This window comes from Osmerus eperlanus, chromosome 1 (assembly GCF_963692335.1).
Source record: "Osmerus eperlanus chromosome 1, fOsmEpe2.1, whole genome shotgun sequence".
Lineage (NCBI taxonomy): Eukaryota > Metazoa > Chordata > Actinopteri > Osmeriformes > Osmeridae > Osmerus > Osmerus eperlanus.
In genome coordinates, this window is record NC_085018.1 from 24,128,510 (window position 1) to 24,155,891 (window position 27,382).

General features: G+C 46.8%; 3 protein-coding genes across 5 annotated transcripts; 2 read left to right on the forward strand and 1 right to left on the reverse strand.

Moving 5' to 3' along the window:
- The first annotated feature begins 4,491 nt into the window (after positions 1-4,491).
- ngfb (nerve growth factor b (beta polypeptide)) lies at positions 4,492-6,274 on the forward strand. The gene is made up of 2 exons (XM_062479064.1): positions 4,492-5,217; positions 5,470-6,274. Exon 2 carries the CDS (start codon positions 5,481-5,483, stop codon positions 6,114-6,116), a length of 636 nt encoding a protein of 211 aa, XP_062335048.1. The 5' UTR covers positions 4,492-5,217; positions 5,470-5,480; the 3' UTR covers positions 6,117-6,274.
- A 2,151-nt stretch (positions 6,275-8,425) lies between these two features.
- Positions 8,426-18,715, forward strand: tspan2a (tetraspanin 2a). The gene is made up of 8 exons (XM_062471836.1): positions 8,426-9,110; positions 13,020-13,122; positions 16,155-16,252; positions 16,494-16,568; positions 16,710-16,802; positions 16,997-17,062; positions 17,388-17,471; positions 17,710-18,715. Exons 1-8 carry the CDS (start codon positions 9,042-9,044, stop codon positions 17,773-17,775), a joined length of 654 nt encoding a protein of 217 aa, XP_062327820.1. The 5' UTR covers positions 8,426-9,041; the 3' UTR covers positions 17,776-18,715.
- Positions 18,716-18,892: 177 nt separating this feature from the next.
- On the reverse strand, positions 18,893-26,521 carry slc25a55a (solute carrier family 25 member 55a). 3 transcript variants are annotated; one of them, XM_062471816.1, is made up of 10 exons: positions 26,394-26,521; positions 25,555-25,674; positions 25,217-25,342; positions 24,240-24,295; positions 22,644-22,734; positions 22,297-22,415; positions 21,875-22,061; positions 21,084-21,238; positions 20,776-20,851; positions 18,893-20,278 (listed from the first exon to the last, which is right to left on the reverse strand). In XM_062471816.1, exons 2-10 carry the CDS (start codon positions 25,572-25,574, stop codon positions 20,119-20,121), a joined length of 990 nt encoding a protein of 329 aa, XP_062327800.1. In that variant the 5' UTR covers positions 25,575-25,674; positions 26,394-26,521; the 3' UTR covers positions 18,893-20,118. The 3 variants fall into 3 exon arrangements, with proteins under 3 accessions (XP_062327800.1, XP_062327807.1, XP_062327814.1); XM_062471823.1 differs by lacking the exons at positions 25,555-25,674; positions 26,394-26,521 and adding an exon at positions 23,559-23,617 and having other exon boundaries at positions 25,217-25,235; XM_062471830.1 differs by lacking the exons at positions 24,240-24,295; positions 25,217-25,342; positions 25,555-25,674; positions 26,394-26,521 and adding an exon at positions 23,574-23,594.
- Positions 26,522-27,382: the final 861 nt, after the last annotated feature.

Below are 27,382 nucleotides of genomic sequence, written 5' to 3' on the forward strand. Positions count from 1 at the left end.
AGGCCCTGTGTGGCCTTGCTCTGCGGCCCTGTGCGGCCCTGTGTGGCCCTGTGTGGCCCTGTGCGGCCCTGTGTGGCCCTGTGTGGCCCTGTGCGGCCTTGCTCTGCGGCCCTGTGTGGCCCTGTGTGGCCTTGCTCTGCGGCCCTGTGCGGCCCTGTGTGGCCCTGTGTGGCCTTGTGTGGCCCTGTGTGGCCCTGTGTGGCCTTGCTCTGCGGCCCTGTGTGGCCCTGTGTGGCCCTGTGTGGCCTTGCTCTGCGGCCTTGTGCGGCCCTGTGCGGCCTTGCTCTGCGGCCCTGGGTGGCCCTGTGTGGCCCTGTGTGGCCTTGCTCTGCGGCCCTGTGTGGCCTTGCTCTGCGGCCCTGTGCGGCCCTGTGTGGCCTTGCTCTGCGGCCCTGTGCGGCCCTGTGTGGCCTTGCTCTGCGGCCCTGTGCGGCCCTGTGTGGCCCTGTGTGGCCTTGCTCTGCGGCCCTGGGTGGCCCTGTGTGGCCCTGTGTGGCCCTATGTGGCCCTATGTGGCCTTGCTCTGCGGCCCTGTGCGGCCCTGTGCAGCTCTCTGCGGCGTCCACTAACCCTACGCAGAGATACAAGTCATTTTCATGGGCATTTTCATGGTCGCTTAGTTACGGATGATAGAGTTGTGAGTGTTGGCTCAGTACTTCCTGATAAAAACGTTACATGTTGTTGGAGAGTGGACCCTTTGGGACGGTCAAGTTCTTTCTCTTGGTGAACTGGATTTTTATTGCAATTTTAATCACGATGTTTATCACGATTTTAATCGCTTGTGGCAAAGTTCCACATGGAACGTGACTTTCATTAGTTTAAATCTGATGAAACTGGATTTGTAGAACCCCTTTCATAGTGTCATAAACGTCTTGCCAGTTTCTAATTGTCCTCCAGGGAGATCCTAACTAAATTGTCAGAGATGACGAGGGTCAACTCTCACAGGAGATTAAAAAAATTGAAGTTTAATTGTTTGAAAGCCTGTATTCCTCCGTCCAAATAAAACCATTTTGGGAGCCCATCGGATAAGAACTTTGTAACAATAACAAAAAGATGTATTATGTATTGCTCTCTTAAAGTCCTCCACACACTAAATAAACTGCAATCAGTCTTAGTCAGGTATCACTAATCATTTGTCCTTTGTTTACTTGTATTTAAAGGTCACTTGAGAACAAACTATATGAACCTAGTTTCAAAATCAGAATCAGAATCAGAATGGGTTTTATTCGCCATGAAAGTTTGCACAGACAAGGAATTTGCTTTGGCAGGAAGGTGCATACATTAAACATATAGGAATCTTAAATTTAAATATGTGGTCTAACTATACTAAGGGTACATAAACTATCAATACTAAGTGGAATTAGAATTAAAATATGTTTTGTAGATAAACGCATTCTTGAGTGCTGAGGAACTTAGGGGTATTTTTGATGCCAAGAGAGGAAGGAGTGGAAGGGGTGGAATTTGAAACTGGAACGACCACAGCTCTGTAATTTGGTAATTTAGGCACAAATCGTCAGACAGTGCAGCTGCCAAAAAATGAATAAATGTCCATCTTGATTAAAGTTATCATTTCTAATAGCCTAAAGATTAAGAAAACAAGATGATTTCCTGTCTTACACGAAAAGTTCAGTTGAATTGACTGGGTGTTGAACTCTAGCAAAACGTTAAGCAGGGCCAACAAGGAAAGCCGCACATCTTATCGTCATTCTACGAAATCGACAGTGAGTCAACAGTGGTAACACAGAAGACGTTCTGCTTAATGCTGAGAGTTCTGGAGTGTGTGAGCTGTCCTTTAGAATGCTGAGAGAGTTCTGGAGTGTGTGAGCTGTCCTTTAGAATGCTGAGAGAGTTCTTGAGTGTGTGAGCTGTCCTCTAGAATGCTGAGAGAGTTCTGGAGTGTGTGAGCTGTCCTTTAGAATGCTGAGAGAGTTCTGGAGTGTGTGAGCTGTCCTCTAGAATGCTGAGAGAGTTCTGGAGTGTGTGAGCTGTCCTCCTGCTGTGAGATGGAATGTGTGGACATCCTACTAACACAGACAATATCCTGGACTATGTGTGTGTCTTCAGTGAGAAATAAATACGTCAAAATGTAAATTTCACAACAAAGTTAAACAAAACAATGAACATCTAGTGGACAGAAACAGAGTCTGTAAGGGTCATGCACCATCCTCAAGGTCTGAGTCATATCTACTCATACACAGGGATTGCCACACAGTCAGACAAAATACACAACAGTGTGAATCAGTCGTGAAAGTCTTCACCTGTTGAAGATGTGTCATTCACCAGCTGTACTATAATAACGTTTACAGGAAGCACCCCACAGTTTGGACAGGAAAGACAAGGCATCCGTCCGTAATCAAGGCATCCGTCTCACACACCAGTTCATGATGCGTGTTTACGTAGGTGTGTGTGTGTACACTATGTCACACACACACCGGTGTGTGACACCGGTGTGTGTGTGTGACATAGTGTACTGGAGTTGACGCAAACACACATATAAACTAAACAGTCCTTCAGCGAGGTGTACAATGTTTGATCGAGGGTTATTTTGTAGTGTGTGTAGTGTGTGTACTGAAGGCAGCTCCTACAATAACAATCCTATCTGTCTCTCAGTACCTGCCTATCTCTTCCACCAGGAGTCACACAGGCTTCAATCCAGCACAAAGACGCTTCATTCACCAGAGTGGCTTCGCACGAATGCCGCCACAACCGCAGCGAGCAGCGGCTCTTTCGGAGCCCAGAGGTGGCCCTGAGATCAGTCACCTCAGATCCACATGGCTGGGAGAGCCAAGCTTGGGTTACCAGGGCCAGCGTGTGACTTTCACCACGTGAATGAAGCTTGGACATTGTTAGGGGGGGGAGAGGGGAGGGTGGATAGATGGAGGGAGGGGGAAAGGGAGGATAGGGGAGAGAGAAAGAGAGAGAGAGAGAGAGAGAGAGAGAGAGAGAGAGAGAGAGAGAGAGAGAGAGAGAGAGAGAGAGAGAGAGAGAGAGAGAGAGAGAGAGAGAGAGAGAGAGAGAGAGAGAGAGAGAGAGAGAGAGAGAGAGAGGGAGGGGGGAGGGAGGGAGGGAGGGAGGCGATGATTCCCATGCTGCAGACGGTGGACTGTGTGTGTCGCCGGTCTGCCTGTCCGTCACGGTGGGTGGATCTGGTTAAAGGGAGTCCATTAGAGCTAATGAGTTCTGGGTCAGCGGCTGTGGGTGGGCTGTTCTGAACCAGGAGAGCATGTAAACGTGTGGGCCAGGCCTGTCCAGTGACGAGGGGGAACGGCCCAGGATCTACACTGACAGTGTAAAGTATCCTGTCATTGTTACTATGTTATTGTTGCACTAGACAACTGTACAACTATACAGACCGTTCCTTGGCAACAACCACAGAAATCCAGTTAGAACTGTGCACTTCTGGTCCAACGGTTTAACCCAAAGTGACACGGGAGGATTTGAACCGGGGAACTACGGTCAAACACTCTTAACCACCGAGCTGTACCCGTCCCCAGTCTGTCCTGCTGGACTGTGAGCAGGGAGCATGAGTGTCCGTGTGGGACACAGGGGCCCAGTCTGATGTCATACATCATCCTGGACTGAGACCACCACAGTCACGCTCTGACACTAACGAGGTGTTGGAGAGATGAGGGCTCTGCTGTGGGCTTCACATCTCTCTCTCTCCATTTGTCCTCTGTCCTTCTCCCTTTTCTTCTCTCTCACTCTCTCTCTTTCTCCTGTCCCTCCCCCTCTCTCTACCCCCTCCCTGTCCCCCTCACCCTCTCTCTGTCTCCCACCCCCTCCCTCCCTCTCTTTCTCTCTCTCCCTCCTCTACCCCCTCTCTCACTCTCCTACTCTCTCTGGTCACATTTCGTAAGACTGTCCTCACATCACTGCTGTGCATAGTTGAAGGCCACAGGGCCTTAGAGAATGCCACCAGGGCTGGGTGGTCCAGCATTGCGCTCATTCCATCCTGCAATTAGCCTGACTCAGCCTAAATCTGCATTGCTAGGCAGAACAAAAATGTTTGCAAGTTTATGTTTCTGATGGTTCGCTGTGTTGTATTTCTGTCTGTATTGTGTGTATGTAAATATCCTCCGGAGATTAGGGGGGGGGGACTTTTAAATGTTTACTTTTTACATAACATAAATGTTTAAACATATTTTAAGGGAAGAAATGTCACAACAATTCTTATTTGTTATACTTTTGCAACTAACTAGAATTACGTGACTAAAACGAAGGTCTTCATAAGAAGGCCGCAGATGTCCACTCAACTGGACAAAGTAAATAAATACAAAGGGCAGCATGGTTGCTAAGTTACTCTGTAACATGAATGAATTGCTGTCTCAGGAGGATATGAAACACTCACTGGTCATTTCTCTCACTTGAGAATGTGTTTACATGACGATCCCACAAGCTGGTTCATGGTCTCTGTGTTTCTCCCCCTCCCCCTCCCCCTCCCCCTCCCCCTCTCCCTCTCTTTCCCCCTCTCCCTCCCCCTCTCCTTCTCTCTCTCTCTCTCTCTCTCTCTTGTAATTCTGCCACGACACTGTACAGACTACCTGTTACGATGCTGAGCTGAGCTCAGCAGAGCAGGCCTGAGAGGAGCCAGGAGAGATCAGCTGACAGGGAACAGAGGACACTGAAGAGAGAGACTGAAGAGAGAGACACAGGACGGGGCGGGACGGAAGGAGACCCTTCAGAGGAGAGAGCGGAGCTTAGCTGAGGGCTGCAGTGGAGGGATTCAGGGACACCAGACCAGAGGAAGGAGAGAGAACCCCAGACCAGAGAGAGGCCAGACCTGGTAACAGGGATAGACCAGAGAGAGAGATCAGACTAGAGAGAGACCAGACCAGGGAGACACCAGACCAGGTAGTAGGGAGAGACCAGACCAGGTAGCAGGGAGAGACCAGATCAGACCAGAGAGAGACCAGACCAGGGAGACACCATACCAGACCAGAGAGAGACCGGACCAGACCAGGTAGCAAGGAGAGACCGGACCAGACCAGGTAGCAAGGAGAGACCATTCCAGACCAGCGAGAGACCAGACCACACCAGGTAACAGGGAGAGACCAGACCAAAGAGAGACCAGATCAGACCAAAGAGAGACCAGACCAGAGAGAGGTGCGCGGGGTCCCCAGTCAGGGCTGATGGCTGGAGCCTGGGACACCAGCTGTTCTGAAGACAACCTCTGAGAGCCCAGCAGAGGGCCGCGCTTCACCTGGAAACACCGCTCAGGTAGGCACCGTACCACAGGACACTCACTCACACACACACACACAGGCACACACTTACTGTCACACACACGTTTGTTTCTCATCCAGGTGTACACACACCTGCAACCAGAGCTGTGCTGATACTCATACCATAGCGCACACACACCCTCCTGAGTGATATGTGTGTGTGTGTTTGTGTATGTTTGTGTGCGCCCATGTGTGTGTGTGCCCATGTGTGTGTGTGTGTGTGTGTGTGTGCGCGTGCGTGTCCCAGGTCGCGAGCCCATGAAGTCGTTCACGCTGGTCCTGCTCCTTGTGATCGGCGCCCGGGCTGCGGTCCCTATGGTAACCACGGGAGGGGCGTCCGCCTGTCTCTCTGCCTCCAAGCTGCAGCCGCAGGAAGAGGAGGGGCCTAACCTGACCTCCGCCCCCACCATTGACCCCAAACTCTTCGCCAAGCGGCGCTACCGCTCACCCCTGGTCCTTTTCAGCGACAAGCCCCCGGAGGCGGGGCCTGCGGGCGGCCAGGGGGCGGGGCCTGGGGGCAGGGCCAGGAGGAGGGCGGAGTCTCCGCTTCACGAGTCCAGAGGCCCCCTCAATGTGTGCGAGAGCATCAGCTTGTGGGTGGGCAACAAGACCCGCGCCACAGACATCAAGGGCAACGAGGTGACGGTCCTGCCAGACGTGAAGATCAACAACGTCAACAAGAAGCAGTTCTTCTTCGAGACCATCTGCCACAGCGAGCGGGCCGGGCGCGTAGGCTGCCGAGGCATCGACGGCCGCCACTGGAACTCCCTGTGCACAAACTCACACACGTTTGTGCGTGCGCTCACCACCTTCCAGAACCTGGTGGGCTGGAGGCTCATACGCATCAACGTGGCCTGCGAGTGTGTGCTCAGCCGCAAGTCATGGAAACACTGACCGATGCTAACACACACACAGATACACACACACACACACACACACACACACACAGAGATACACACACACACAGACATATACACACACACAGAGAGATACACACACACAGACATATACACACACACACATATACACACACACACAGACATATACACACACACACCGAGACACACACACACACAGACATATACACACACACACAGAGATACACACACACAGACATATACACACACATATACACACACACACAGACATATACACACACACACCGAGATACACACAGATACACACACACACACACACACAGAGATCTACACACAGATACACATACACACACAAATACAAAACTAAAGGACAGCTACAGATCCTTGTCATCATTGTTCATACGTACAAGGACTGCATGTACATACTGTAAACCAGCCGTTTGTTATTCTGTTGTTGTTATTTATTAAACGCTGAAGTCCGTGCAGAGAAGGCTATGTGGTTGGTTCTCTAGGCCTCAGGCCTGCTGTGTGTCTCCAGGGAGACAGAACATCATCTTGGTATCATCAGAAGTATTTATATTGTATTTATTATTCATTCACACACTTAAAATATTAAAATAACGTGTTTATTTAGCAGACTGTTTCATCCAAAGGGGATTTGAACCTTGGATCTCTTCATCTGCAGTCAAATGCTCTATGAGTTTGTCCCCAAATCAGAAGTGTACTCCTTAACCTTGGGATTAGGACTGGAAAGTGTTCACATAACTGGCATCCTATCATGAGCTACCTATAAGAACATGGATGATTATAAGGAAGGTAAACATTCGGGATCATTTAGGGTCTGTACTTGTAAGATTGGTTTACACAAAACAGAGTTTTACATAGAAACCCATTTCGAGTTTTCTTCACATAGTCTTTGGAGTGTAATAGAATAATAAAATGGCAGCGAGAAGATATGAGGGGGAACATTCAATACACAGAAAGCAGATATCAAGAGGGAGTTCTGACAACACAACTACACCAGTCAGTATTACAGCGCCCCCTTCTGGGTGTCCTGCTAACTGCAATTAAGCACAGGCCTCAGAAACTATTATCGTGTTATTTACAGTGCTCCCTGCCCATTTATCATTGAGTTTTTTCGTTCAGCTTTGTGAGGACGGTTTAATGGTTGAAATAATCGAATACAATAGCCTATGCACTATTCAACCATAATCTGAATCTAGGACAGGTCATAGTGACCGACAAACACACACAATCAGCGTAGTGTGAATATGTTGATTATTTTAGTCAGCATAACTGAAACTTTTTAAATTACACCATCAAATCATGGTTGCTGAAGTGTGGCATCCGGATGTAAATTCACAGTTTCAACCTTCATTCATTTCTTCTTCGGTCATCAGGTTACCATAGATACCAGCCTGCATGACGGAGCGGTTTATTTTGGCCTATCGCTTATCAACACCTTCTTTTAAAGAAACATCGGCTGACACCTAGGACTATTCAACCACAATCTGAATCGAGGACAGTGTCGTCGACTGAAACAGTCTAGCGCACGGCGATGTTAAGATTTTCTTATGATGTTGATGTTAATATTTTAAGTGCAACAATCCGACAAACGCTCTGGCACGCATAGAGGTTGAAGATGGTGGCAGAGAAAACATCTTGTAGAGAAACATCACTACTAAGCCCAGTAAATACGGTTATTTGACTCTGACCACCAAAATACTGGCGAATTGCGCACTTCTGATCCTTGACCTCCTACTGTAGGATGTGCACTATTTGGATACAACCTACCTGCTAAATGAATAAAAAGCTGTGTAGCTGTCATACCCTACAGTTTACTGGTGTTTGACCACTGTGGCTCTGTTGTTGACAATAAGTTTGAGGAACATTGCTTTCGCTGAAGCAGCGAAACAGCAAAACAGCTTGACCAGTTGAGTTTAACCGATCACTGGCTACTCAAGCAACAGAACAGCCGACACGCCATAATCCTTTTTATCCACTAGATGGCAATTGCTGTGTCATTTTGCATGTCGCTCGTAGGCTACTAAATTAGTTAAGGGAATTTGAGATAGGCTAGTAAAGTAAAGTTTTTAACGGCTATAGAGAGGTTTTCATCAGATAAGTTTCAGTAAAGATGTTATGAACTACGAGTCGAGTTTGTTGACAACTCTCCTTGACAACCAAGTGAAAAAAACGTCGAGAATCGTGACCTTATCTGACCCTTTCTCAACGGTCAAATCAAACACCGAAGACTGATGTATCCTCGGCATTTCGCACGTCCTGCAACACTGCTGTGTTGGGATTCTTGGGAACAAACAGTTCTTCCATTTATATATAATAATTTCCCAAACTAATTACTTAGAAATACTTAGTAGGCCTACTTCTTTTCTGCATTTTTGGCTAATTGTGTCGGTCAGGAGACCTTTATTTGAACACCAGACACCACAGGCCTATTTTAGCCTATTTCAACAAGACGGTTGCTTAAAAAATATTTTTACGGTGTTTCGATATGAGGACAAGCCTGTGTTGCAAATGGTCAAGCTCTACCATTTAATGAAGGATTTAGCATAGGCTATTGATATCCTAAATATGTTATTAGGCTATATAAACATACACACCTGCAGCACTGACTGTTGGCTAACAAAACAATATCTGACATGATGGAATGAAGATGTTGGTAGTACAGGTTAACCCTTCACGTGCCACACAACGGAATGGGCGGTGCGAAAAGGCGCGCGTGCTGCTTTTCCGAATGTTTTCATTCTTAGCTGTTGTTGTGAAGCTGTACTCCGTATGATTAATCTCCTTCGACAAATGAAACATTTTAAATCAACATTTTGGTGAAAGACGTTTACCGTCCGTTTACATTCGTTTGCAGCATTTGCTCAGTTATTTTTTATTCATTTTAAAAACGGACTCCTTAAACCGAACAGGCAATATGAGTAAAGTGCAAGGTGGAATGAAATGCGTGAAATATCTTCTGTTCATCTTCAACTTCATATTCTGGGTAAGCCAGATATTTTTCATCCTAATTTGTAAATGGTTTTAGTTAATCGATGTAACTCTCCCATCTACAGCCTTTACATAACGCACCCAACCCATCGATTAGAGATAGAGATATCTCTATCGATGGCTAGACGTAACCCTATATTGGTTTGGTTGGTGGATTATGGCGATATATTACATTGCTTTAATTGACCTGAAACGCATTTTGCATGTTTTACATTTGAAACAATTTACAATTAGCGAGATCCGGGAACCTATTCAAGTTACTATTGTTTACATATAAAACATGTTTGTACTAATAATATTTTGTTGAGATATTATCATTGGCAGTGTCCGTTAATACGGTCTGCTATATAGGCTACTGTGGTCTATACTGCCTACACATGACTGGCCAGTCGGTGCATGTTTTTGATTTATGTGTATTTATGCCAGTCACAAACCATTTAGGCTATGAATATTCACTTGCAATACAATCTATCACTCTCTCTCTCTCTCTCTCTCTCTCTCTCTCTCTCTCTCTCTCTCTCTCTCTCTCTCTCTCATTCTCTCTCTCTCACTCTCTCTCTCATTCTCTCTCACTCTTTCTCTCTCTCGCTCTCTCTCTCATTCTCTCTCACACAACTCCCCTCAAACACACTCCAGCCTGCACTGAAAAGTTAATAGTTGATATATTCATCAAGATCCCCCAAGGCTACAGTCTTTAACATGGATATCGGCATACCAAAGTCAACTTTATGGTATGCGGAATAGGTTACATATTTACTGGTTTAGTTGCCGTAAATATAGCACGGATGAGCACAACAAACTTTCACTTAGTTCCGAAATTTCCAGCGTAGCTCAGAATGTCAGCGACAGTTCAAATGTCCATCTTCCCCTCAACGCAATTTAGCACTGATGCAAAGTTTTGTTTATTTATGTAGGGGGGGGATGTATAGGTTTGTCTTGAGGAGTAGGCCTAATGTAACTTTTTGTTTTGTTATTATATGGGAAATGCTTGCCTCTGAATAAGAACACAACTCTATTGTGGTCATGTTGTTGGTATTTCAGGGTTCACATATACATTTGTAATAATTTGGCAGGTGTTAAGTAGGTGAATTCACTGGAGCAACTCACCTATGGTAACACGTCACATCAGCAGGCAGCACGATCAGGAGAAGAATGCTGAACCACCTGTCTTGTAAGACAGTGATCTGGGTTCAACGATAAGAAATCAATGAACATTTCTTTCACCTGTGGACTGTTACAGACCTGAGCAGGACATTACATTTACATTTACATTTAGTCATTTAGCAGACGCTCTTATCCAGAGCGACTTACAGTAAGTACAGGGACATTCCCCCGAGGCAAGTAGGGTGAAGTGCCTTGCCCAAGGACACAACGTCAGTTGGCATGACCGGGAATCGAACTGGCAACCTTCGGATTACTAGCCCGATTCCCTCACCACTCAGCCACCTGACTCCTGACATTGCATAGTTGACCTCGCTGGCCTCTGAAGATATGGAGTGTATTTGTCTACTAAAAGGTTTGCAGTAGACACAGTGACCAGTGTGTTAGCTTTAAGCTGTGAAACGTAAAAGGCATTTGAATGCGGAACTCATTATCTATGTTATCACCGAATTTACATACGAATACATAAGGTGACATTTATAAATAAACTAACTCAGTTTACATAACATAGTTCCGTTTAAAAGAGGCATTTGTTTATCTTCTGGTAGAGGGGGAGATTGTTGCTCTGTTGAAGCATTGTTCTGGAGAACCCTGTCTAACTCTCTCTGGCTAGAACATATGGTCAGGGTTCCCAGAAGGCCGTGGGACCGGTTCCCTCGTCTCACTCGGAGGAACATCTCCAAAAGAGAACTTAATGTTTGGCGCTGATCAGACGCGAGGCCCAATGAGGGGTCTGACAAAGTGACCTAATCTGTTGTTTAATTGGACGGTGCTGCAACAGCGGCTCTGCCCTGCTCCTGGCAGACAGTCCCCCGTTACCACGGTGATGTCACCTGACGGACAGCGGCTCTTTGTCGGGAGACAGAGCTGTGTCGTCGAGGGCAAGTAGGGGCGGGGCCTGTGTGTGTGTGTGTGTGGAGGGGTTAGGGGGGTTGGACTGGTGAGAGTGCCAAGTGGAGACCCCGTGCTAGGGTTTGTTACGTCACCCAGGGCCTGTGCTCACAGCTCAGCCCGCACAGGAGGTCCCTGTGCTCACGGCTCAGCCCGTAGATGGAGGTCCCTGTGCTCACAGCTCAGCCCATAGATGGAGGTCCCTGTGCTCACAGCTCAGCCCGCACAGGAGGTCTCTGTGTTCACGGCTCAGCCCGCATAGGAGGTCTCTGTGCTCACGGTTCAGCCCGCAGATGGAGGTCCCTGTGCTCACAGCTCAGCCCGCACAGGAGGTCCCTGTGCTCACGGCTCAGCCCGCATAGGAGGTCTCTGTGTTCACGGCTCAGCCCGCATAGGAGGTCCCTGTGCTCACGGCTCAGCCCGCACAGGAGGTCCCTGTGCTCACGGCTCAGCCCGCACAGGAGGTCCCTGTGCTCACGGCTCAGCCCGCATAGGAGGTCTCTGTGTTCACGGCTCAGCCCGCATAGGAGGTCCCTGTGCTCACGGCTCAGCCCGCATAGGAGGTCCCTGTGCTCACGGCTCAGCCCGCACAGGAGGTCCCTGTGCTCACGGCTCAGCCCGCATAGGAGGTCTCTGTGTTCACGGCTCAGCCCGCATAGGAGGTCCCTGTGCTCACGGCTCAGCCCATAGATGGAGGTCCCTGTGTTCACAGCTCAGCCCGCCCGAATTTGTGCTCTGTGTGTTTATGTACTGGTGAAGAAGAGGTGAGACGTTTCTGCTGTATTTTAAAAATCACTAAAGAGGGCCGGTACATTTGCAGATTTATACTTGTGAATAAGACTTGCAGTAGTACTGAATGTTATAAACAATTGAAGACTTGGGTTTATGTACTTTTGCTTTGCGGCAGGCCGGTGTCGTCCAAGTTATGGACCCGGACAGTAGTTTCACTGAACTGTCTGCGACCAGATGTGCTTTACCACTGCGCCTGCTGGTTAGGTTTTGTGTGAGTCAAAGTGAAAGGACAAACGAAGGAACATTTAGTCATTTACATTTAGTCATTTTGAGGAACCCACCTCATCTAACTCACGTTGTGTGAGTTCAGGTTTGGGGATGAAAGCCCCAGATCTGTTTCTTAGTTTTACAGATACAGTACTGACTGCAAGAAATATAAATAGAAAACAGGGTATTGCATCATTCGGACAATATATCGTATTTTCATCTATGGGTTGTTGTCAGAGCACATCTCAGCACAGAAAGACAGACAGGAAACTAGATAGTCTGTGGGTCCAGGCGCCTGTGGGAGAAGGGTTTGAGTCAGGGTGACACCAGTCCCTGTTACTGGGTTACAATCAATGGGTTATTCTGGTCAAACTTCCCCTAGGAGCTCCAGCCAGCACATCTCAAAGTCAGCTGGCTGGAAGGCAGGTCAGCCAGTGTCTGATGCACAGCTGGTCTCTCAGTTTCTCTCCAACCCTAACCCTCTCAGCATTAGGAACATATCTGATTCTCTCTTCAGCTTGATCATTTTACATCCTCTGTTCATCTTGAACCTTACAGTCTCTCATTACAGTCTCTCTACAGCTCAACCAGTTTACATCCTCTCATTCGCTTGAACAATTGACATTGTATTCTCAGTCAGTATGGGGAGTATAGCCTTGGCTTCTCCCTGCTATAATGAACATGTTTTTCATTAAGTGGTTATAAGTTGTTGCCTCTGCTATTCAGATGCTCCCGGACATGCTAGATGTTGATGCCAGATGTTGATATCAAATGTTGATGCCAGATGTTGATGCTAGATGTTCAAACCAGATGTTGATGCCAGATGTTAATGCTAGGTGTTGGTGGTCCGCAGGTGTCTGGTTTGCTGGTGCTGGCGGTGGGCTTGTGGCTGATGTTCGACCCCGACACCACACAGCTGCTGACAGGAGACGGTGCTCCAGACACCTTCTTCTTAGGTGATCACACACACACACACACACAGTAGACGCACACACTCTCTCTCAGTACACACACACACACTCTCTCAGTACACACACACACACACAGTAGACACACACACTATCTCTCAGTAGACGCACACACTCTCTCTCAGTACACACACACACACACTATCTCTCAGTAGACGCACACACTCTCTCTCAGTACACACACACACAGTAGACACACTCTCTTTCACAGTAGACACACACACTAAACACACACACTCTCTCTCTCAGTAGACACACACACACACTCTCTCAGTCGATACACTCCCACACATAGATCACTGTCACCACAATAATATACATATTGATACGTTCTTCTATTTTATTCCATATGCTTCTTTTACTGTATGTCAGCTAATTTGACTAAAACTATTCAAATCCATTCTGTTGATTTACTGTATTTATGTTATCAGTGCTTCGGTGTCTGTGCGGGCCTGAGGTAATAGGTTTTTCAGGGAAGGAGCAGAGCGACAGAAAACCACCTCGTTAATCCTAGGAGATATTCCAGCAGCCCTCGTGTTTCTGCCGGCCTTGAAGGGCTGTTGCTGGCGTCCGCTCCCCTGTACAATAGCAGCTCTCTCTCAGTCGGTCTTCAGAGGAGGATAATGTCACCATTCTTCATCTCCCTATATAGAGCATGACCTAAAATGGTGGCTTCACTCTATCAGCTTCACCAATCTGCTGCCCTAGTGCCTCAGGGTAGCGGCTAGGGGCAGGGTGTGGCTCTGAGACTCACTAACTCCCCCACTCCACCCTTCCCTTCCCTGCCCCTCTCCACCCTCATATTTCCCCCCCTCCCCCCCCTCTCTTCCCCTCCCCTAGCTACTGAATTTTCCTCCATCAACAACAGAAGCATGATATCATCCAGTGTTGCATTATGGTACAGTGTAGTGATAGCAGCAAAGGGGCATCCAGGCAGCTTTATAGCTCCATCCCTGGAAAATGCAGGTGGCACCCAGCTGGCTACATGCCCAGCAGGCTGGGCATGTAGCCATGGTTTGCAGTAATGGGCTCTCATGTTCGACTAGGCTCTCCATGCAAATGTCTGGTAAACTTTGTCTGTGACTGTGACTCAAACAGGCCTCCTGTGTCTCTCACATGCAGAACAGTCTGCTGGATACTGAACCTCAGCCAGTAGATGTGTCACCTGCACAACGCAAAGATTGATCACGATGTGTCATCGAGTGGGAACCATAGCAACAAGATAAATATTATCTGGGTCCGCGTACGCAAAATGTGGGGAGAAGGTTTCCCATAATGCATCTCTCCTACAGAAGCTGTTTCAAGACTAAATAAAGATGGCATAACGGCCATGGTGGTAGCACTCTCTGTGGGGGATTCACTTTCCATATGTTGTGCGTGTGTGTGTCTCTAAGATGAACTGAACCGCGTGGCCATTATAGAAAGGTGTGTGAGTTTAATCTATTGACTGAACGATTTTCATACTGTCCACGCCAAGAAAGAAAAACAGAGCTGTCGCAAGCAGGATTCAAAAGGAGGGGCTCGTTATCTGGGTATCAAACTCTCTGACGACATATCGGCATCCTTTGTTTAAAGAAGCAGTCTAGTCTCCAGTTAACAGCGCTAATTAGGAGATCATCTTCCCCCAGCACGGAGGGAACATTTCGTCTCCCTGCTGCAGTTAAAACCTCAGCGGACCTCCCCTCCTCTTTTCATCTCCTTCACACTTCCCGTCCCCTCTTCCCCTTCTCCTCTCCTCCTTTTTCTCCTCCTTCTCATCCACCTCTCTGTTGCTCTGGTGCTAGTAAACAAGCCCAGCCCCTTGTGTCTTCATTAGCTGTCAGAGCCTGTGGAGCTGATTGGCCCCTGGGCGCAGGGTGTGGAGGGACAAGGGGCAGGCTCAGGTGTGTCTGAGATGGAAGGGTGGGGGGAGGTGTAGAGACAGGTAGAGAGAGACAGAGGTAGAGCAAGAGACACAGGTGGAGAGAGAGGTTGTTGGAGAGAGAGCGACAGAGAGAAGTTGGCAGAAAGAGACAGTTAGAGAGAGAGAGGTTGATATAGAGAGAGACAGAGGCAGAAAAGAGAGAGGCTGGCAGCTGGGGACTGAGAGAGGGGGAGCAGGAAGAGAGGAAGACAGGGAGCAGGGGCCCACTGGGGGGATGACACTTTGCTGCCATTCTGGGAGCTACCCAGCTCTGGAACAGATGCTGCCACGGCAACGCCTTGTATCTGTCAGGACCTGCTCTGAACCTCCTCTCCCTCACCCCTTCCTCGCTCTTTCACCTCCTCCCTCGCTCTCACCCGCTGCATCACACGTTTCTTCCTCTTTCATCTCCTCTCTCTCTCCCACCACCATCACCACCTCTCTCTCACTCCCTCTCTGGCTCATCCCTTATCTCATCCCCTCCTTCCTCCCTCCCTCACACCCTTCCTCGCCTTCTCCCTCCCTCTCACCCCCTCCCTCTCTGGCTCATCCCTTATCTCATCCCCTCCTTCCTCCCTCTCTCCCTCCCTCTCACCCCCTCCCTCGCTGGGACATCACTCTTCTCACCCCCTTTCTCGACCCTCCCGCAGTAACTCAAGAGACATCGAAAACAAACTGTGGAAATGTGTACGTCGTTTAATACTTACATACGGAAAGTACCCTCCCTGTCAGTTGCTTCCTGTGTTGCTCATAGTCAGTTGTCGGAATCCTTAAAGTGCTTGTATTTTGTGTCTTTAAAAAAGAACTGTGTCCCCTGACCTACAGAAAGCCCCTTCTCTGAATCTGGTGCCTGATCCGTCTTTATGTCACTGTCTGCTTCATTCCTTGTGCAACACGCCACCTACAGTTCTACTGTTGAACTGCATTTTGATCGAGCAGAACATAGTACTCATCGTTTTTGCCGACTCAGTCTTTCTTCCTCTCTCCTCTGCAACTCTCTCTCTCATCCTCCACCTCCCTCTTCCTCCTCCACTCCCCTCCTCCCTCTCTCCCCTCTCTTCTCCTTCTCTCCCTTCTCTCCTACCTCTCTCTCCCCCCTCTCTTTCCTGGTCCCCAGCGGTCTACATTCTGATTGGGGCTGGTGGTCTCATGACGGTGGTGGGATTCATCGGCTGCTTCGGGGCCATAAGAGAGTCGCAATGCCTTCTGGGATTGGTAGGCTTAGCCTGGCTCCTTTCCAGTCACGCATGTACCCTCAGGTTTAATACAGTACAGACATGTACTATATATGTGTACTGGTTTTCACATTTACATTTCAAAGCAAACTGTGAATTCTGTGTGTACAGTCTCCTGTGTCTCATCCATTAAGATCACATTTGTACACAAACGAAAATGTTTTTGAACGTTTTTTTGTGTGTAAACTGTCCAGTAATGTAACTAGCACTCTGTTCTGCAGTTCTTTGCTTGTCTTCTTGTCATCTTCGGGGCTGAGGTTGCGGCTGGAGTGTTTGGATTCTTAAACAAAGAAAAGGCAAGTCATTTCCTTGTGAGATAATCAATTAGAACATCCAATTTTAGTAAAACTAATATTGTCTCTTTACATGACTTTTACGGTACATTTATGAATACAACTCAAATGTTTGATTCCGGTGTTCCACAACATGCGTTTTAGATTGTGGAGGAGGTCCAGAAGTTCTACAGCAACTCGATCACTGACGAGACCAGCCCCAACGCCACTGCCATAGCAACCGTTTACCACTCTGTGGTGAGTGACAGCCACTGAGTTTCTACTTCCTGTTCTTGCTGGTGATGTCATCCATGTCGCTTATGCAGTACTCACCACTATGGTGATGTTTTTCATAGCTATGGATATGTGGTACTCATCACTATGGTGATGTTTTTCATAGCTATGTTTATGTGGTCACTATGGTGATATAGTGTTCTCTTCTTCTTTGGTAGCTGAACTGCTGTGGAGGCTCCACCCCTAACCCTCCTCTGTGCAGTGATGTGGAGGAAGACACCAAGGTACTGCTCACTCTCTTTCTTTTGTTCAATCATTACCTGCATATCCAACATACTAAATCCCAGTGAGTTATGGGTACAATAAAATACAATTTAAAAAATACATATACCTGTATATATCAGATATAGATAACTAAGTAGAAGTAGTGTTTTAAACATTGCTTTGGATTAAAGCATCTGCTAAATGTATTAAAAAATATATATATATTGGACAAAAAATGTAATGGCTGCAGTACCACACTAGCCACTAGGTGGCATTATAACAGCATGTCAGTGGTGGATGACATCTGTTTCCTGACAGTAATGTATGTCTCACCTTGTGTTTCAGGACTGTCTCACAGCTATAACAGACTTCTTCAATGGAAAGCTCTACATCATTGGATATGTGGGGATTTGTGTTGCAGGAGTAATGGTAAGCAGTGAGCACCATACCATTGCTCATCCTCCACGTTGACCTACGTCAGATAGGTGGAACAGTGATTGTGAAGTTACATTTTTACCGTAACAAAAGTTGGTTTTGCAGGAGGAAAGCCCAATAACCATCATTATCCATGTAATCAGATTGCAAGGTTATGATCATAACATATCATTTTGTTGTGTGGGCCATATTTGCTGTTAACGCTAGTGCTCTCTCTGACCTCTGTCCTCAGGTCATTGGCATGATCTTCAGTATGGTGCTGTGCTGTGCTATCCGAAACAGCCGGGAGGTCATCTAGACCCCCCCCCCCCCCCCAGGCAGACCCCAGACACCAACTGTAATCACGTGTCTGAACTGGAGAGGGAGGGCAACACAGTCGACTATGAGGGGAGGTTTCAGCATTCTTCGATATTTTATGCAAGACCAGGGAAATTAGACAGCGAGGGTTTTATATCACTGAATGAACACAATTACTATGGCATTCCCAGCATCTTCCTGATTAGAACCACGCATTATCTCTTCCTACTTTTCTGCTACTTCTGTTCTCCGATCATCATACTAGCCATCTCTGTCAGCACTCTCAAACACAACGTTAAGCACTTCTCTGACATCTAGCATCTAGGTCGGCTACCTGTACATGGTAGACAATTCACGTCCTCTGCAACGCGGGATGTTGTGGCGGAGGAGTACTGCTGTAAATAGAAACTTTATTTTTAACACATTTATTTGATGTTTTTTGCAACCTCCAATTTGGGTGATGATTTTGTGTAACACTCACCGAGCGTGTGTTTGTGTAGATCGGTGTCATACTAGATGACGGCACTTGAGCTCCTCTTCTGTGCGCCCTCCGAGAAGGCGGTCGTTTTCGTAACACATCGCAGGAAGAAAAACGTTTGAAACGCACCAGCAGCTTTTAAAACTTTTGCCGCCATTTCAGGGTAGCTGTTAATACAGAGCGAGGCGGCTCAGCAGTTCCTGCCTGAATATTTTCGACATCCTTGACAGAATAATGGACTTTTACTTGTAGTGGTGCAGCTAAAATTGTTAGAAGGATTTGCAACATTTTGATGGTGAACTAGTGTGTTGTGTGATTTGTGGATGTTACGGTTCTTGTGTGCCAATATGATGTGCGTAATAGTTTCGTGTGGTAGATCCGGATTCTAAATGATGTTGGCTTGTTGTGATACGTACTTTTAAATCAGGAATTAAATAAAGACGATTGTCCGTTTTGTATGTGACTTTTTTCAGTAGAAATGGACTGTAAGCAGGCTCGAGGATGTGCTTCCATGGGGTGAAGTTTTTGTGGCATTGTGAACATTTTCTAGATTAGAGATATTGACGCCAGATTAAGAGGTCGGAGTTTCTGATACATAGGCTACCTTATGTTACACTTGCTAACTCATTTTAGTTCACAGTTAACACCAAACATCATTTATTAGGTATACTTTAATATATCTACTGCTTGTACAAAAACACAGGACAAGTAGACAGTGTAACAGTAATATTGAAATGCTGTTCTGCATGTAACAGCTTTTCATCAGTCACTTTAAGGCAAACATTTCCATTAGGATTTAAATACTGTGGCATATTTTCAAACTGACTACTTTCTTCCCCTTGCACAGAATGTTTTTGTTCAAACTACCAGTTAATTGCTATGTTACCTTACCCCAAACTGTTATTTGACCTAATGGCCCTCAGCAAGACAATAAGTTATTCTTTTTAACACAATATGTACTCTGTCCAACCTTGGACCCTGCTAATCTCTGTAGAAGACTAGACAACCATCTCGCACACACACACACACACATCAAGTGCTTGCCAGAACGTGAAAAAGTCACAAAAACAAAGAGACTCCTTCAATAGATTAATAGTGTCCCACAATATCACATGTAACGGAATATAGATCTGAGGTTTCTCATGGACCACTGAACTCATCGGGGTCGCTAGTGAGGTGTTTCTTAACAAGCCTAGGTGATTAGACCCCTTTCCAAAAATAAACTTTATAACCTGAAAATGTATTTGACAAAACACCATTTCTTTGTGAAACTGAAATAAAAAACAAAAGGTTTCATATTAAAGACAAAGACTAAAATGCTGACATTTGAATGTCATGAGAATGTGAATATGTTAACCAAAAACACTGGCACACATTCACCAGGAATGCCAGAACTGCTAACTATTTCAGTCAATAGCAAAATGTGGAATTGTCTTAAATAGTCAAAATAATATCAAACTGCATCATCATAAAAAAAATTACAAGTGGAAAAAGTATTGTGGAAGCTTTTGTTCGTCGCTCCCTCCTCTCCCTCACGGAGGGAACCGGGGGGGGGGGGGGCAGGGACCAGCGAGTCCCCCGCCCAGCACATCTCCTCACGCGCAAACAGCGCTCCCAGCCCCTACGAGCAGCCGGAGAACCGTACAGGAAGTGGAGGTGACATAGGCCACACAGGAAGTTCAGGAGCCCAGCGAGCAGCTTGCACGGGTAACCTCGACGCTCTGGCAGGTGTCCCTGCCTGGTTAGTAGGTGACTTCCTCTAATGCGTGCTGTAGCGGTAGCTGGCTGGGGCAGTAGCAGGCTGGCTGGGGCTGGGTTCCCTGGGGAGTGTTTCCTGTGCAGAACCAGGAGGAGGGGGGAGTGGGCTCACGAAAACAGGAAGTTGATGGATGCGTTGTCGAGGATGTATTCTCCAATGCCCACGAAGTACATGACCTGGGCGATGCCGAAGAGGGGCGCGATGACCAGAGCTCTGCAGGCCGCGCCCTTCAGGAAGGCAGCAGGACCTTCCTTCCTCATGATCTTACTGCAGACACAGGGAGAGAGAGAGACACAGGTTACCCAGGAGACATAGGCCTCATGATCTTACTGCAGACACAGGGAGAGAGAGAGACACAGGTTACCCAGGAGACAGCGGCCTCATGATCTTACTGCAGACAGAGACACAGGAAGGTGCTAACTGATGCCATGTTCTCACTACAGCGTGGTTCTTACAAAGCCGTACAGGGTGGGTGCTTTCCAAATTGTCTGAAACTGACAGGCAACTTTGACAGAGTTCTGAAAACATCTGTGCTCTGACTGATCTCAAGCATTTGTACCAAAAAAAAAAAAAGTTTGTATTGCAAACAGAAAATAACAGCAGTGGCTGTTCTGAGTCAAATGCACTCCTACATGGGAACACACTGAAATGCAGTAAAAAAGAGTAGACGTATATGAACATGACTAGCAGACAGAGGGAGGCAGACTCAGTAGATATGAAGGAAGACTGAACAGAGACTAGCAGCAGACTGTGGAGGAGGTCACCTGATGCAGTCCACCACTCCATTGTAGCTCTCCTCATTGGCTCCTTTCGTCAGGGACTGCAGTCTCGTCTTGACCACTGAAACACACAGAGACACAATCAGAAACAAGCACACACACACACACACACAGGTAAAACCGGTTTCAGGCTGGTTGTCGAGAGCATGTACCCTTTCACAAACCCCTGGACAGAGGCTAGGTCAGTAACCTGCCAGCTGTGACCAGAATCTGGGAGGGGGGGAGGGGTGTGCAGGAGAGGGGAGGACCTCCAGGTGTGCTGGGGGGCTCGGTTCTGGGGGGGAGGGACTCACCGTCACAGGGGTTGACGGCCACGGCGGCGGTGCTGCCGGCCAGGCAGCCCGACAGGAAGGCCCAGTAGAAGGGAGCCTGCTGGCCGGGGCTGGTCTGGCCCACACGGTTCAGGTTGGCAAACAGGGGGAAGTAGATCATGGAGAAGGGCACATCTCTGGAACAACACATACAGAGCAGGAGCTGGTCAGGGAGGCGTCACGCTACATGCAGGCTTCTTTCACATTTGTCGGTTTGACGTGTAAAACATCTTCTGAAGGCCCTGCTTCTCCTGAGATTAACCCACTAGCCTCCATAGAGCCTATCACAGATCTCCCTCCTCTCTGCTCATCTCCCCCCTTCCTCCCACTCCTCCCTAAAGCTGTGGTTCTCTACCTCATGCGAGGCTCCTTGATACCTTCCTCCCCTCCTCCCTACAGCTGATGGTGTCTACCTTCCTCCCCTCCTCCCTACAGCTGATGGTGTCTACCTTCCTCCCCTCCTCCCTACAGCTGATGGTGTCTACCTTCCTCCCCTCCTCCCTACAGCTGATGGTGTCTACCTTCCTCCCCTCCTCCCTACAGCTGATGGTGTCTACCTTCCTCCCCTCCTCCCTACAGCTGATGGTGTCTACCTTCCTCCCCTCCTCCCTACAGCTGATGGTGTCTACCTTCCTCCCCTCCTCCCTACAGCTGATGGTGTCTACCTTCCTCCCCTCCTCCCTACAGCTGATGGTGTCTACCTTCCTCCCCTCCTCCCTACAGCTGATGGTGTCTACCTTCCTCCCCTCCTCCCTACAGCTGATGGTGTCTACCTCATGAGCGTGGCCCCCAGGCCCCGGTAGAGCCCCTGGATGCCCTGGGTTTGGAACAGCTCCCTGGCAATCTGGGTTGCCGTGGCGGCGTGGGCGGGGCCAACGTTGTAGGATCGACTCAGCACCGCGCTGGGAGACGCCAGCATGCTGGACGCCATCATGGCCGCCGGCTTCCTCTGCTGGGCCGCTGGACACGCAACCAAGAAGAGGAGAGGGAGGAAGAGGAGAGATGGAGAAGGAGGAAGAGGAGAGATGGAGGAGAAGGAGGAAGAGGAGAGATGGAGGAGAAGGAGGAAGAGGAGAGATGGAGGAGATGAGGAATAAGAATAGGAGAGTCAATCACATGACTTGGATACTGTTGTCATGTATGGAAATGCACAGCAGTGTCAGTAAAAGCCCACACAGTGGTGATGTCTGCTTACCTAGCCTGCCCGCATCCTGCAGTTGGATCTTCAGCATCTCCATAGGGGTGGTGATGACCACCTGGCACATGCCCGCGCCACACCCAGCCAACATCTCCCTCATCACCGTCAAGCCCTTCCTGCAACACACACACACACACACACCGTCACGCAGGAACACACACCAACAGCTTACCCGGCACTGGTTGGTAGTAAGTAGCACATGTGTAGACTACTACACATCAGAAACAAAGCATCGTTTATCGTTATTCATTGATTTTAGAAGGGGGGGAGGGGGGTTGACTGACCTCTAAACTATACTAATTTAACAAGGAATTCTGCTAAGCCTTTGTCATGTGCCAACTCACCCATCTTTGGCCAGATGGTGGCGGAAGAAATCATTGGCCGCCAGTTTAATAGCCTTCTCAGGGGTGACTAAGGTCAAGTTTACCGCAGCGCCTGGCGGAGGAAAAACAGACACTTAGCGATGCATTCATCAACACATCTCTTTTTGTGTGTGTGACAAAAACGTTCTCTAAACATTTCCTGCCACAATCAATCCATTGGATATAGTATGGTACAGAATGTAGCTACAGAGTGTTCTAACAGAGAGAGAAGGAGAGAGGGAAACAGAGAGAGAGACGGCACAGGAGAGATTAACAGACTGGAGAGAGAGAGAGAGAGAGCAGATGAGAGAGAGGGAGAGAGAGGGGGAGAGAGAGAAAGGGCACATGAGAGAGAGGGAGAGAGGGGGGAAAGAGAGAGATGGGGAGAGAGAGATGGGGAGAGAGGGCACATGAGAGAGGGAGAGAGAGAGAGAGAGAGAGGGGGGGGGAGAGAGAGAGGGCACATGAGAGAGGGAGAGAGAGAGGGGGAGAGAGAGAGAGGGCACATGAGAGATTAACAGACTGGAGAGAGAAGGGGGGGGTAAAACTCGAGTCAGGAGAAGAAGAGGGGGATGCACAGAGACGGCAGACATGAGAAAAATTAGAATATTGGTTTGATCACATGCCCCAATGTTTCTCTAAAACAACAAAGTGGAAACAGTTAAGAAAATGAATCTAGAGACAACAGCTGGCTGCTGGCGAGCCAGAGCGAGAGAGAGAGACACCAGACAGGAAACGAAGGTGTTAAGAGACAAGACGATGAAGAAGACTGGACAGAGGAATTACCGATGTTAATGACCAGAGCAAAATAATTAAATTTAACAGACAGGACATGACAAAATACATTACAAAATGGAAAATTTGTGCCTAGTTAAAATAGAGCAGTGTTGTAAGAACCATCAAATGATTTGCCTCCATCGTGGCTGCTAGCTTTCACTATCCCAGGGGGACCACGTCTGCAACATGAAAAACACAGATGCAAACCAACAGCAAACCTCACACAGGTGGATCACCCTCACCCCCACCCTAACACTCCACCCTCACCTCCACAACCTCCCTCCTTTAAAACACATCTCCCTTCAGTTCTGCTTTTAACATCAAGCTTGTTACAATCCGAGTCTTTTAACATTACGGACATTTTCAAATAGTACATTTACATTACATTTACATTTAGTCATTTAGCAGACGCTCTTATCCAGAGCGACTTACAGTAAAGTACAGGGACATTCTCCCCGAGGCAAGTAGGGTGAAGTGCCTTGCCCAAGGACACAAATAGTAGTTGTTCTAAGGCAGCATCACCCAGCCATTGTTACATACATGAGCAGACCATTGATATAAATGTAGAATTTCCTGTGGCCACTTACGGCCTACATTGACAACACTGTCATCCTAGCCTGTTAATACATTTAAATATTAATCTGCTAGTGTGATGTAGTTAGCCTGTACATTGAGGGTGTCATAGAGGCAAATGTGATGAGAAATCAGGCAAACCCTTAACAACCAGGTTTTATTATGACTCACATCCAGAGTTTCTAACGTATACAAGGGTTTGAGGACTAAAACCTGAATGAATCTTACCTCTGTACATTCCAAAGTATCCCTCCGATCTAACAGTTTTCACAAGGCAATCCATCCTGTTAACCAAAAAGAAAAGTTATTAAATAAATAAATCTTTTGTTTGTGTTTTCTATGTGTGTTTCATGCAATTTAGCCAATAAACCCCCCAGCATTGGTATATCTCCTGCTGAACCACCCAAGCCCTGCCCAGTGGTCACACAGACCTGCTCTGAGAGCAGCTGCATGTGGGGCGGCTGTACAGGACCAGAGCTAAGACCCTTTCCTGGGGATTACTTATGGTGTTGCTATGGAACAATGTCTGGAATGAGTCGCTATGGAACAATGACCGGAGAGGGTTGTCTCTGTTTACACAGGTCACAAAGGCACGACAACGCCCCTTTGAAGTTTAGCCCTCAAGACCACACAACTGGTATTTCTGGTCGAGTTATTCTGTAGCTAAAACAACTAGCTGGATGGGGGATTGGACAACGGGCAAGTTCACACAGACCAGGGTGGAAACGTACCTGCCGTGGCAACGACAAGTCACTATTACAGGGCTAGTTTCATACAGGCTTTAGAAGATTAAATTAAGTTAATTTATATTAATTATATATTGTTTTATATGAATGTTAGCTCACATGGAATTAATATTTAATTAATTAGAAGTTTAGAGACCTAGAATCATAAAGGATTTAAAACATATAGAAAACAGAAAGAAAAGTTACAATTTACATTTTACGTAAATGTTTATAATGGCCTCTTTTTATAATGTTAGCTACCATACGATTACAATTGATGTAGAAGTTAATGACTCAGACCATTTTAGGATTTACAACATAAGAAACTGTCTAGATTTGATGCTTGATAATTTCAAGTGCTTTGTTAACACGTTAAGAGATATTATAAAAAATATTAAATAAGACTGACTATAGTCAAAGCAAACTGTATCGAGATACTTGTTAAAAATAAACCAGAATTGTAAAAGTTGAACAACTTACATGTTCCTGTAGACCTGGTTCCCTTGTCTCTGGTTCTGTAACCTGGTCTTAGCAAGGTCGATGGGGAACACACATGTAACACCCACGATGCCAGCAATACCCCCGTTGATCAGCTTAGCTGGAAGGCTGTAGAAAACAACACAAAACATGCTTTAACAACATAGAAGTCATATCAGGAAACATGTACTCTGTCTTCCAACAGTGAAATCTTAAGTTCGTTATAACATAAATTACTAACATTAAGCGAAAGTAACTAGCAACAAATTACTAAATAATTGTTGTGTTGAAAAGGTTTAAATGGAAGAGAAGTGTGTTGGAGGGAAAGATGACAGACATACCTGATGTGTTGCTGTGTCATTCTGAGTTATGGATGCTTCAAAAGTAACGGATGAATAGAGATGGCAGTAGTGACCACCGAGGTCCGAAGATAAAGTGGTGATGAGCTGAAGAGTAGAGTCCTAAAAGGTGACGGACTTTAGGTTAAATATAGACACACCTCACCAGTTCCTAGTGTACACATGCAACATTGATACTAAAAGCTTAAAGCCTATCCCACGCACATTACGGACCGGATGGACTTAACGAGCTGCCTCGCGCCGCCTGATGACTGTAGTAGTAAAGGATCACGAGGGTGTGACGTACTGACCGGCTTCAAAAGAGCGAGGAAGGGGCGTGTCCATACCGTACGCTGTACCAGCACACATACGCCGGAATTCCATACAAGGGCATTCAATGGCGTAATGTGATCGCGCTCTAACTTGTCAAGTCAGTCACAGTAGAAACTAAACTTCTCTAATTTGTCTACATTTCCAGTTACAATAACGTTGAGGATGCACACATTCTACCACTAAACATGCTGTGTTCTTCCTGCACTGAAACCCAACTTGTGGTTCTAACTGATAACAGCTACTATCTTACTTTTGACTGTTTCAAAACTCTTTAAAGTACAATGCAACGATACGCAATCATTGTAGCACTTAGTCTAGCTGTGTGGTTACCAAGCTACGAACTTTAAATGCTGCTAGACAATAACGCTTAACCAAGAGACGTAAATTGTTAGCTATGCTAGCTAGTCTATAGACACAATGGATTCGGACGGTGCAGCCAGTTACATTCATACTATCTTAATATTAGAATTCCACACAAATATACACTTCAAACATGGCCAATAACTCACCTTAGATATAGATGTCACTTCTATGTATTGGTAGATACCTTTTTTAGGTAGTTAGTGTTCGTTTTCTTCTCGTAAATGCTATGGTAACGATTTTCTCTTTACTTCTGAGACGGGCTGGAAAATTCCATTGATATTTTATCTTGGGGGAGGATCCCTCGAAGCGAGAGTAAGAAATCAACCAATCATGGCCTCGATGATTTACATATTGACTTCTCATTGGGCTTTAGGGTCTCCGCTACAAATTCACTGGAAATTTACTGTCACTTAATCTCTAATTTTAAAGCCATATACAAAATGTAACACTGTTTGACATTGTTACTAAATAATTAAAGGCTATTGCAGTGAGGAGCAATAGCCTTTAAAGGGACATCAAAAGGACATCAAGGGAATCTTTAGCAAATTTACATTTACATAACATTTAGTTTATTTAGCTTTATCCAAAGCAGCATACAAATATATCAAAAAGTAGGACAGAGGATCAAGGATCAGACATGCATATAGCAAAAGGCCGTAGGCAGTAAAATGTCCAGAATCAACATGGAGAAATTGCTATAGTAGAATTCAGCATAAACAACCCATGGTGTGTCAGAATGTGAGAGTAGGTAGCTATGTGGTCCACATAGCAGACGCTACAGGAATGCTGAGAGGGGAAAATTCCATTTTGGCGATTTCTGTATCCAATACAGCATTAGGGCTTTGACTTTCCAAACACCCTGTAGATGGGAATGTCGGCCCGGCGATTCACACCATTGTGTTGTCTAGTCGGACGGATTGTTTAAATAGTCAAAGCAGGTCAACTTTGTGAGCACAGTTCAAAAGAAGAAGATGAACAACAACTAGTCATAGGTGACTCATAATCACCGGTAATTACATTGCCTTCGACGGGCTACGGAGTCACAACATAAACAGGTGGTGACCATGTCAACACAAACCCAGGGATTAGAGAAATCTAGAAGCGTTTTCGGGCCAGCCTTATACTAGTAGCTACT